Source organism: Gavialis gangeticus, unplaced genomic scaffold (genome assembly GCF_001723915.1).
Source record: "Gavialis gangeticus isolate Ggan-Ray unplaced genomic scaffold, GavGan_comp1, whole genome shotgun sequence".
Taxonomy (NCBI): domain Eukaryota; kingdom Metazoa; phylum Chordata; order Crocodylia; family Gavialidae; genus Gavialis; species Gavialis gangeticus.
Genome location: NW_017728995.1, coordinates 66,589,520 through 66,602,178, shown reverse-complemented (window position 1 = coordinate 66,602,178; position 12,659 = coordinate 66,589,520). Strand labels below are relative to the sequence as shown.

The 12,659-nt window shown below is 46.0% G+C and overlaps 1 protein-coding gene across 1 annotated transcript in view; it reads left to right on the top strand.

Moving 5' to 3' along the window:
• The window catches only part of CUNH3orf70 (chromosome unknown C3orf70 homolog), a gene marked incomplete at its 5' end in the record, with an annotated part of 51,840 nt that extends 43,007 nt beyond the window's left edge, over nt 1-8,833 (top strand). The window contains one exon of the mRNA XM_019503791.1: nt 5,251-8,833. Within this exon, the coding sequence (XP_019359336.1) occupies nt 5,251-5,807 (557 nt within the window). The remainder of the gene's footprint in view (nt 1-5,250) is intronic.
• Nucleotides 8,834-12,659: the final 3,826 nt, after the last annotated feature.

The window sequence follows — 12,659 nt, the reverse complement described above, 5'->3', positions numbered from 1 at the left end:
GCCAGCTCTCATGAAATTGGAAGAAAAATGTTTTCCCAGTGTATCTGAATTTCGTTGGATTTTGTCCAACCACACATTTAGCAAATAGTTGATCCAACAGACCATGTGCAAAAAGTATTTGACTGAAGTGTTCAGTGAATACAAGTGAAATGAATCCAATCTATTTGCCAAATGCTGTCTTGCCAGACCTCCTTTTTGCAGCTTTCCTACTTTTCCTCCTATTCTGGCTTTGGTCAGCCTTCTCTATTCTGTAACAGAACTCAATGGCCTCATTCAGACGAGTGCGGATGTGCAGTGTGTGGCACCGCAGACCTGTCTACAGCGCCACACGCTGAATCTGCAGGCATTCCCCATGCTGCTACCTTGCAGCATTGGGGGGTTGGGGGGGGGGGTGACCCCAGGAGATCCTGGGGTCAAAAAAAGCCACACCTTAAAATGGCAGCAGCATATGCTGCCCAAAACCAGAGCCTGGCCTCCCGAAGCCATGCCCGGCTGCAGGAGCATTGCGACTGCAGCTCCCCAAGGTCACCAGGACTCCAGGTAAGCCTGCTGGGGCCCCAGCCTCCCTTACCCCACCCAGGGTAACTTGCCATGCACTAGAGGGCACATGGCATAGGCATTTCCCAGGGACAAGTAGCAACAGCACAAGGTGTGCCTCTGCTTCTTGTCCCTGGGGAACCAAACATCCATGCTCGTATGGATGCAGCCAATGTGTCCATTTCCCTGAACTGTCTGCTATGTTTCTCTTTGGGTAATTTTTCCCCTTTCCTTTCTCCTGCACTGTGTTCCTTTTCCCTTTCTTTCTATTTCTTTCTTTTGGTTTTTTTCCTCCTGCTGCTCCCTGTCTGCAACACACCTCTTTTTATTACTGATTCCTTCAGTGACTCCCTCTCTCTCCTTCCTACTCCTCAGATCCACTCATAGGAATAGAAAATTCTGCTTAACACTTAATAATCAAAAGCATAGCCTAAGTCAGTAAACAGCAAAAAGGAAAATTAGAATAACATTCAGCAAGACTCAGAAATCCAAGTAAGGGAAGGGATGTCAGGAGGGACAGAAAGGCCAAACTTTCTGGTGGAACATAGAAATCATTGAGACCAGTTGTCTTGTGGTTTAGGATATATTCCAACTTCGTGTATTCCTTATCAGAGCAGACAGGGCTTGGTCAGAAAGAATATTCCTACCTTAATTTCAGCATAACTTCTTTGGTGACAGAAGCCCTTCCCAGAAGGCTTTATTTTATGTTTGACATAAATCTATTGTGGCAGGTATGTCCCTTCACCATCGTGCAACCCAGTTCATTAACGCACAGAGAAACTGGCAGAGACTTTTTAGTCTTTTGCATAGAAAGATGGTGGCATCTGAAATATTCCACCTTTGTTATTTTAATGTATTTTCTGCTCTTGTCAAAGATTGTTTGATTTTTAAGGAATCCTACTAAAATGTGATACCCAAGCCACAGACAGACATGCTGCCGGAGTACCTTTGAGGCGCTCCAATCTGCAAAGGTACAGGTGGGCACAGCCAAAGAACCATTTAGAAGATGGCCATTTAGAAGATGTAAGACGAGAAGAACCATTTAGAAGATGTAAGACGAGGAACATATCTGAAGCATTTCCTGAAATATCAGCACCCTTCAGTCATCCTCCAGCATCCTACAATGCTCTGCTCCCAAGTCTCCCTGGGGGCGAAGGAGAGGGTTGCCTCTCCTTTCTACCCAGCTGTCCTCAGGAGCAGAGGCATGCAGGAATTGCATGCATCCCCGTAGCTGGAGAGCAGTGCCACTGCATGCCTTCATGGCCATTTTGAAGTGCTGACAGTCACGGGGAAGGGGAGAGGTGGCACCGCATGTCTGCATGGTGCTGAAGCGTTCGAAATTGGAAGCACGTCAAGGTTCAGAGTGCTTCAAATGCACATTTGTATGCAGTCGCCAGCAGTGCCTTGCAATGCAGTCTTCCCTTAGAAATGCCAAGAGGTGGAAGGACGAGGAATAGATTCTACTGTACCACTTCCAGTCTTTAAAATAAACCCTAAAGAACAAAATAGAACTGCAAAACTAAGGAACTTGACAGGCTATAGACAAGGCTGGAGCATTGACCTCCTTAACCAGAACCTCTGGATAGATTCATAGAAGTTAGGGGCTGGAAGAGACCTCATAAGATCATCAGGTCCAGCCCCCATGCTCTTAGGCAGGAAAGAAAAGACTGCTGGGATCAGATGACGCCAGCAAGGTGCGTGTCCAGTAGGACTGGGCCTTCTGTTTAGACTGATGGCAACAGCAGAAGAAATCCTACATGCTCAAACCTTTATACTTGACTGGTCAGAATTATGTATGTTATAGACTTGCTAAGCAACCCTTAAAATATACTCTTAATGCCCAGCTGCCCTCATGGGAATAATATGTTTGTAAGTAGCATGTGTGTGTGCCTGTATGTATGTGTGTGTGTATATATACACATAGTTTCATAGTTTCTAGGGTCGGAAGGGACCTGAGCAGATCATCTAGTCCGACCCCCTGCCATGGCAGGAAAGAGTACTGGGGTCAAACGACCCCAGCAAGGTATACATCTAGCATCCTCTTAAAGACCCCCAGGGTAGGAGCCAGCACCACTTCTCTTCTCACATATGTAGGATCAATGGAAAGTAAGGCTGGAAGGGACATCACAAGGTCCAGGTCCCTGCTCAAAGCGTGATCATCCCTAACTAAACCATCCCAGTCAAGTGTCTATCCAGCTTGCTCTTGAAAACTTCCCAGGATGGAGGTGCCACAGTTTCTCCACCTGCATAAATATAAAAATACTGCACATATAAACATACTTACAATATAAAGCTCTCAAAGGCCTTTCCAGCGGGTGGGTGTCATGGTACCTATGTTTCAGAGAGGGAGAAATGGTGCTACAAGTGCAGTCAGGAATGCAGCCAGTCTCCTGGTGTTCCTGACTTCTGCTCCTGGATTATGATGCCATACCACACCCATCTGGGTTTCTCAAAGATGATACTCTCTGGCTAGGCTTATTCAACACTATATTTTAATCTTTTCCTCAAACAAAAAGAGAACAGCCATATAGTTCAAAATACGCAGTGAATGAAGCAGGGCCCTTTTACCAGCTTATGTGTGGGCATTGTCCAGGGACACCAAGAGACAGTCCAAAAGGTATATTGGCTGACAGAAGAGGGAACAGTTGTCATGCTCCATGAGTACCACACATGTCCCAAGACTATCCCTACTTCCCTGCCGGCAGTGTTGTGGCAAGGTGCTTGTATTCAGGAGACCGTCTGCTAGTTTCTCTGGAGTCCCACTTTCATCATGGGGGCCTGTTTGCTTTGAAACAGTCTCCTTCCCCCAAAGCCCTTCTTAGTGGGCAGCTTTACATAGGAACAGCCCATCATCACCTAAGGAATGGCTGCGTGGTTCTGGCACTGGGCTGTGAGCCGGGAGATCTGAGAGATAGCAGGAGAGACTTCCTGTATGACTTCAGGGGTCGGTCGCCATCTGCTCCCCACGTGTAAGATGGAGGGGAGGAGATGCTTCCCTGCCTCCCAAAGGCAGCGCAAGGATAGTTTATTACTGTGTACGAAGTATGCAGATGCCGCGGTGAGAAACGCCAGAGGGAAGCTGGTACATGCATGAAAAGGCAGTTTGCTTTGCAGAAAGGTCATGCGTTTCCATAAGCAAAAAGGTTCCAAAAGCAGGTCTGGAAATCAGACTGAATGTGGCCAGATGCCAGCTCCGTGGAAAGTGCCCCCTAAGTGAGAGAGAGTTTTGAGCTTTAAATGAAATATCTCCTGCAACATGTTTGGTGTGAGCTTCGACTAGTCGAGTCAGGGGAGGGAATGTAGGATGAGGACAGCAAAGGAGCATAAACTTACTTACAGGATTTTTGAAGAGCCCTGCTGTTGTGGATGTGGAGCTTTCCTGTGGGTAGTTTTGATCATCAGGTGTAAAAGTCCCATGAGCAGTGGTTATGTCGTAAGGTTGGGAATGGCAAACTTCTGGACAGGTGAAGAGAGAGATGCAAAGGAAGGGAATCGCAGCCTAGATCGGTATCTTTGCTTCGATATCAAATTGCTTTCCTAGATGTAACGGTTTGGTGAATGACAGTATGCTACTATGGTACTTGCCTCTGGATCAGATGGCTGTGATTTCAAATGGCATGCACAGCCTTGGCGGCACAGTCAGCACCCATTACTCAGGATAGGGAGCCCACGTGCATCTGTATGGTCTGAGTCTAGGTGCTTTAGCACCAGCAATCCTTCCAGCTAAAGTGGATGCAACTTCCAGGGTGTGCGGCGTGTGTGCCGAGCTGTCATTAGGCACATAATGGCTATTTTGTTTGTCTACACAAAGGCTTTACTGCTGCTTATCTAACTCATTATTTTGGGTACCCAGACTACAGAATCCGTTTCTGTATAGAAGCAGATTCTATTAGATGCATATAGGAAGGATTTTTCTTCACTGTTTATGGCTCTGGTATTAGATATTAAAATGAATTTACATCTTGATTTTTCTTTTCTGTTTGGAACCCCATGCTTTTAGCTATTCTGTAATGAGAGTTTTTATAGCTTGTGAAATTCATATTAAGACTTAAATCTTTTTGGAAGGTTAGTTTATGAAATTCATACTGAGACTTAGAAGGTTATTATGGAAGCAAAATGCTGCATTTTATGGCCTTTGAAGGATTCTTAGGTTTCTCAGGCTGTCATTAAAAAGTGCTGATTTTTCTTCTCTTTCTCCTTATTCCTTTCTGTGGCACAGAGTTGCAGGCTCCCTATTCAGTTCAGCCTCTGAGTCCTCGATTCAGCCAACATAATCCTATTTTCCTATTAGTTACCTAGACAATCAAATTGCCAAAGGCACTCCTACAGTTTGGGAGTTCCCTTACTTGCTGCCTGTGAATACACTTGCACTGTACTTGACTCTGGGAGATGCAGTGCTGTGCTGAGATTTACCAAAAGGAAAATGCAAATATGCTCAGAAAATGAATGCACTCAAACATTGAACAAATTAACAAGTAGGTGAGAAGAATTTGGTTAATTAAAATAAACACCTTGCTCAGAACTCATCCCTATTTATAAGGAAGGAAATAGCCTACAATTTTTTTTATGGGCGTTTTCTACATGTTTTGAGTTCTTAAGCAGTTTGAAACATCATGTGTGTTTGTTCTTTGCCAGTGAATCAGTAATGGTGTGATAATATAGTCTGTGCAAGGCAATTGTGGCTTTTACATATCGCTTTTGTGTTTCCTGCAGGTAAATATGTCTATCAGCCCATGACTCCTGTAGAGCAGCTTCCAAGCACTGAAATACCTGTCCGACCCCGGGAGTCCACAAACACCATTCAGATCTCTGTTTCACTCACTGAACACTTCTTGAAATTTGCACCCGTCTTCCAGCCACCACTGCCCCCAGATTCTCCACGGTACTGCACAATCTCAGACCTTTTTATTGACAATTACCGCGTGAAATGCATCAATGGGAAGATGTGTTACGTCCAGAGGCAGCCTCCCCCTGCCCCCCATAAAATGAAGCCTGAGGAGGTCCCTGTTCGCAATGCCTTAATCTCAAAAGAGAGCAATACACCAAAAATAGATCACTGCTCTTCCCCTTCCAGCTCTGAAGACTCTGGGATCAATGCAGTGGGGGCTCATTATATGGAGTCATGTGATGAGGACACTGAGGAAGGGGCAGAGCTAAGTTCAGAAGAAGATTATAGTCCAGACAGCAGTTGGGAACCAGACGAATGCCCGCTTCTGTCTCCCTCCCAGTGCGAACTGGAAGTGATTGAGACAATAGAAACCACCGTGTGACACTCCACATTGGCGCCCATCTGACACGTGCTATTGATTGTTGCTTTTGTAGCATTTATATTTGCTTTCTTTCGGATGAGTCCTTTTCTCTAGCACACTTGAGGCTCCTCAAACTCCTCACAGAAGAGTAGCACCGAGACTTGCACATCAGTGAGTTAGCTGCTTGAATAACTGATTCTACCAATTAATTTTAACGAGCTCCCTCACTAATCAGATCTCCCACTCCTACATTTTGGCAATGATAACAAATTACATGGCTCTTGTAACAGGCAGTGGGCCTGATCTCAGTCTGGGTCACTTCATTTACAGTTATTTATAATGGCAATCTTGAACCATGCTTGACACTCATCTACCAGGATGTTTGCGATGCACTTGCACAATGTGGGGCTTGTTGCAAAGCATCATGGGGAGGCTTAGACACTTTGTCTGAAGAGTGAGAAAGCCAAGTAGACTTTCTTCTCTCATACAAACATGTGCACCCAGCATGGAGATGCGAGGTACTTCTCCATCTCCTCTTGCCAAAGGCTCACCCATTGGCACATCCTCTTGTCTAGGGCTGGATGTGACTCCTCTCCAACCCTGTTGATAACCTTCTTTCATTGGGGTAGAGAGGAATGCAAAGTGCCTCCAATGCTCCTCCAGGTTACACATAACACATCTGCAGACTCAGAAGCCAGGGAGTGGTTGTGAGGCCTGAGCGGATGTTCTCTCACAGCCAAGAGGATGCTTAGCTCGATCCAACCATTCTCTCTTCTGACCAAAAGAAAGAGCACTGTTGGGTTTTGGGGGAGAAGGTGATCTGTAAAAATGGAGATCGCTCTGGGGTCAGCTGTAAAGTAATAGCTTAAAGTGAGAGAGAGAGACCCGTCAGAAGCAGCCCCAAATTGCCATGAATGCACTGTACAGAACAATCTTGCATTGAACTGGGGTTTTGTCCTGTCTTTGGCTGGGATGATCTAGTTGGGGCTGGTCCTGCTTGGAGCAGGGGTTGGACTAGATGTGACCTCCTGAGGTCACTTCCAACCCTCAGTTTCTATGATTTCTATGATTTATGCCTCTGACCATCTGAATTACCTTTGGTTTGATTAGGAGTTTAGTTTAAGGTGGGGAGGTATGCTAACCAGTCGCTCCAGAGCTGAACGTGTCCAGCTGGTGTTAACTTCAGCTAATTCCAGAGGCACCTGATTCAGTGATGAGTTGCAGGACAGAATCAGTGACTTGATTTCTCACTTTCCCACCACCCTAACCTCTTCATATTTTATGTCATTTCTTTCAAATTTACACCACCTACATGCAAGCGCCCATGTACGTGTTTCGGTTAGAGGGGTTACTGATAACAACAGTATTAATACCGTGCATGTGCTGTGACACCTCTAGTTACATGTTTTGTACAGTAATTGGGAGATCACAAAGATTCAGTCCCGTGGTCTCTCTGGTCAGTTCAGCCATCAGATATGGGTGGCTTTGAAATGAGATTTTCCTAGACAAGGCAGTAAAATAGGAACCACTTTTCTGTCCTTACGGTTTAGTCCTATTTGACAATAGGGAAGTGTTCTCGGAAAAGTTCTGTATGACTGAATTGCTTGGGGTCTGTTACAATAATATTTTGCTTCTGACAGTAAATACAGCCTTATCGTATGTCTTTTGTTTGCTGTTTACCTTTCAAAAAGCATTGGCAAGAATAAGAACGAATAACCATGTACAGTTTTAGCTACCACTGCTAGACTCTTTTATTCTGTGTTGTAGACTGGAACATCTTTACCACTGTATCCTCACAATATATTCTGAATTTTATACACTTTGTAATCAACACCTTTAGAAAATGTTTAGACTACGGTACATGTGTGCTAGGAATTTAACATGAATTGTTATATAAAGTAATACTGTACTTTTTAGACTAAAAATAACACTTTGAGAGGAAAAATAATAGGTTTTCTAATTTTGATGAATTACAGTGCAATGCTTGTTAAACACATGAGGACTTTGGGCCTTGGACGTGAACAGATAAATTCTTACCAGGCACTTACGCCGTTTTGCTGACATTTAAAGGATGACTGCATTAAAGTTATTTAAGTAGGATTTTTTTAAAATATGGGGCTTATCTTTCTTGGGTAACCAAGGTTTTTATCTTAGTATTGTACTGTCTCAAGCATTCTCCTGAGTTTTATAGGTAGAAGAAAACATTATATGCAATGATAGCACTAATTTTATCTTTCAAATGTATTACGACTCTCTCAAGAATCGGGCAAGTCTGTCATCATGTGCCCTGCCTGGCTGACTTAACCTCCCGGAAGTGGCTTTTCCAGTTGACGGGCAAGAAGAAGCGTCCTTTCAGGAATCCAGCAGCAGAGAGGCCTTGCTGAAGAAAACTTCTAGAAGTAATTACAAATTCTGTTTCATGATAGGGACAGAAAATGGAAGGGACAGCTTGAGAACTTGGTAACCTAAATGGAGACCTCACCATCTTCCTTTGAATTCAGGCAAGAAGCCCTGCTTATCAGCAGAGTCATCGTGGCATCTAGTGAAAATTATTTGGGTAGTTATGGCTAAGGTTACCCTAACCTCCTCGACCTTCACTGGTCCCATACCATCATTGTATCGGGAAGCATTTGTTCTGAACTGTCAGTAATTAGCAATATTAATAAATTGCGTGTCTGTCTTATCCAGGATCTGTTCAAGTCTTAAGCACAACGGGCTAAATCCCAGCCAGTGGTGCACCCTGTAGCATTGTAGTGCCATTTCTTGGATGCAAGGCAGGCTGAGATTTGGGCAAATGTTTTAACAGGTAATTCTGTAAAACCTTTCTCCACTAATTTATATTCCATTTTCCAGCCTGCTTTTTGTGTATCCTATTTCCTGCTCAAACAAATGTGATTTTTTTTTTCTTTTGCACAAGTATGGACTTAGGTCAGTCTCTTTTACAGAATACCTAAGTCAGTCTTTCTAATGCAAGTAACTAAGGAGTGTCCTCTTTCAAGTGTAGGTGTATATGTATTTCCTCTTTAATAAAATACTAAGCAACTGAAGCACTGATTGTCATTAATACCTCTACATCATCCTTGTCAGATGGAAGTGTTTCAAGGTTCATTGAATCGTAGAGATGGGCTAGAAGGGACCTCTGGAGGTCATCAGGTCCAGTCCCTTGCCTGAGACGGGATCATCTGTATTCTAACCATCCATAATTTAAACTCTACAGAAGCCTACTGTCAACCAGGACATAATGTAGACCTAACACCCGAACCTGGCACAGATATTTCAGGGGAACCACAGCAGCCAATGTCCTGCTTCTGTTTGGTAAAGTAACAGTCACTCCAGCATCAGCTCTTCATGGTGTGGAAGCCTGTGAATAAGAAGACAGGGTAGGCTAATTATGGACCAACAAAATCAGAGGTGTGTAGCATGAACTTCCCTGAGCCCAAGCCGGTGAGTGAGTGAGCACAAACCCTGGGCGCTGCTTGGGAGTGAGGGTAGGACCAGAACAGCCAGGGTGTCTCTCCCATCCCTACCTTGCACTTTCCCTGCAGCATCTCAGCTCTGACTCTGGATTCAGCTGTGGAGAGACCAAAGCAGCAGTGGCGATATGGAGGTTTGCTGCTGTGGGAGAAAATTGCACCTCCTTTTTTTCTCCTGTGTGTTTTGGGCTGTGTGATGCACTCCACTGCCTCTGCACTGTGTACCATCATTACCTATGGTGCAGTACTGGTTGGTTATGCCTCTGACCTCCCTAGAGCTGCAAAGGATTCTCCATCACTTTCTTTTTAAGTGATGTGCAGCATCTCTGGCTGAAGCTGTAGGCTCGTTGCTGAAGTCCAAGGGTGGAATTTCCTGGACTGTGCTCCACAAGAGGGTCTGGCTAGATCAGGGGGCAGCACATGGGTCCCAAGTGACATATAAAGCATCCATGTGTGGCATGCAGCAGCATGGGGAGGGAGCAGAAGGCAGAGCAGCAAATCAGGCAGAGGAAGGGAGGCAGAATGGACCTGGAAGAGGGTATGGAGCATCATTTGTAGCACCTTCTGCAATGGTTGGGCTGCACTGAGCTAGATGATCAGAATGACCCCTACTTGCCTTGAATATGGAGCTGTTCAGTGAGTCAAGAGTCAAGATGTACTGGTCACTTTCTGCTTCAGCCATTATTTTTTCTAGTTGTTGGCTGTCCAGAGGAAGGAAGGAGCTGCATGAATGATGCGATTCGTCAGTCTTTGCACCCTCTATGTTCCTTTAGCATGGGCGTGAAGTGCTTTGGTCTGGTGATGCTGCCTACATGTCAGAGGCGAGTGCTGTTAAAATTTAATTCTTGACACAAATAAAGGCCAACTCAAGCAAAGTGGGGAGAGGCAGAGCGGAAAGCCCAAGGTGGAAGTGGAGCAGTCTTCACTCCCGTTGCCAATGCTTGCAATTCAGTGCCTGGAAGATAGCATAAGGAGCAGCTGGCATATGATGTCTGTGATGCCTGGCCCCATGTTCTCTCCTAATTACGTTGTGTCTTTTTTCTCAACTGTGTACATCACCCCTTCTGCCAGTTTTGGACCTGCCTTCACTGAGCTGAAGCTGTGCAATATTTGCTTGCTGCTCATCAGAGTTCAGTGAGCTGAAGTCTATCCTGACTGGCTGTGCTGGCCCCTTTCTATAGAGGTGAAAAAGAGAAGAGGGAGTCAGGGTGTAAGGTGGGGCTTGGGCAGGGTAATGGCAGGACTCTCAATCTTCCATCCTGCCTGTTACTCGCAGCCAGCTCAATGGGGTGTTGATAGATCCACGTGGTTGAGCTGGTGGGGGTGGGCATCACAGCCACGTAGATTTTTGTCAATGTGTTTCAGTCTCCAAGGTGCAAGCAAGTGGGCAAAATAACCCTTGCTCCTCCAGAGAGAAATCATCCACCCTCAAATGCCTGGCAGCTTTCTCCCCTCGAAGCTGAGCCATGAAAGCAAGTTCCCGCTGCTCCATGGATGGACGCTTCAGTTCAGCACTGGGGCAGTTCTGTCACCTGCCATCCTTGTCGTGCAGGCAGACTTCATTCTCATCAGTGTTCGGTGCCTGCTTTTGTGCTTTGCTTCGACAGGATGAGACAGAAAATGATTCGGTGAAAGTGGAAGCTGAACCCCCATCAATAATGGGTGTCCCTATCGCCCTAAGATGTGAGGGCTGCCAATCAATGTCACCTCTGTTTTGTCTGGATTCAGCCTCAAATGGATCGCCTGCCTCCATTGCAGGACTTGTGTTGGATGAAAAAGGGAGGGAGTGAGGTAGCACCAGCATGTATATAGTACCTCACTCCACACTCTTCCCCAGTCGCTACTGATAAATATTAAATAGGTGTGGGTCGAGGGAAAGCTCTGGGTGATCTCACAGGAAAGGTCCCAAAGAGACAACAAGCACTCACCTTATGTGCACTGTTACCAGTGGTCCCTGAGCGCTGCATAGCTGGGGTGGGGAGACACGGGTGCTCTCCAACATGCCATGCCATGCTGTGCCACCTTGGCTGCTAGGGCTGCTTTTGGGCCAAGCTGGTCCTCAGCATAAGTTTTCATACAGATGAAAGGAAAGAGTGGAACAGGGCAGCCCCCACCCAAGCTGCTGGGATGGGAATGGGGGCCCTGCTGCTGCATGGGTGGGGAGATGAGAGCACGGAGGGATGTGGGATGATGTGACAAGGCCCCCTATGACCTGGATGTGCGCTGTCTCTCTCTTTCACATGCTTGAAGAAGGATGCTGGTGCCTGAAAGCTTGCAAAGAACAATTCTTCCAACTTTTTACCCAAATAACCTTCTGTCTCTGTCCTCTGGAGTGTGGCTGTGCACTCCCTGCCTAGTCTGTCCCCAGCCAAAACAGTGGCTGGAGCAAGCCCCCAACACAGATCATATGCTACTGAATAAAGCCCTCCATATCCCTCCAAGAGGAAAGAATGAGACAGAGCCCATGGCTGAGCTCAGGAGACGAGCGTGGTGCTGTTTCTGCTGGCCTGACAACCTGCAGCACACCCTGTGTCTGTAGCACTGTGCACTGAACAGCGCCCCAGCCAAAGAACTGCTCAGCAGAGAAAAAATATGTACAAAATTGCCATTCCCATATTAATATTTAATTCCTCAAGAACCAGCAGGATGCTGTAGCAATGGAGGAAGGTGGTGGCCTAGTTATTATGGTGCACTGAAAGACTGCTTCGCTTGAACCCTGTTTCCTTGTGCTCTCTGGGGGAACCAGGCCTGTGAAGCAGGGGTGAAGCAATCTTTCCTCCCCACATTACTGCTGCACTCTAACTGTAGCACCTGGGATGCTCTCCGGGGCACCAGCTCTGCTTTCTGTCCTGCTCCGCAACACCGTCCTGGTTCTGGCACTGTAAAAGGGGCGAGTGCCTGAGCAACGGTAGCAAGTGTGCCAGGAGGGACTCAGCACTTGGTGTAATTTATTACATTCAACAATAAAAAAATAAATTAAAACCAGAGGGAGACTGAGCTTAAAGAATGAATCTGAAAAGGCTGTGGGAAAATGCTGCTTAGCCAAGGATAGTTTTCTTGTCCGTCCTGAACTCACTCCAGGTACAATACCAGCAGCAGCACAGGGAGTGGTGACCTGAGACCAGCCCAGGTCTCACTGCAAATCTTTGTACAGCCCCATAAGACAGCCCAAATGCTATAGATAGGTGTATCAAGTCAGCCAGGCCAAAGACATAGGATGGTGTGGGCCCTCAATTACTGATTCCTGAGCACAAAAATTATGGCAGTGCCCTTATTGCTAGGCTCCTTGAGATTACTAAAAAATCATGTCCTCCCAAAATGTATGTGCCTCCTTTAGCAAAGGCTGCACTGTGGATTTAGGATTGAGCTAGCAGTTGTTTTTCCTGTGCCAACGACACGC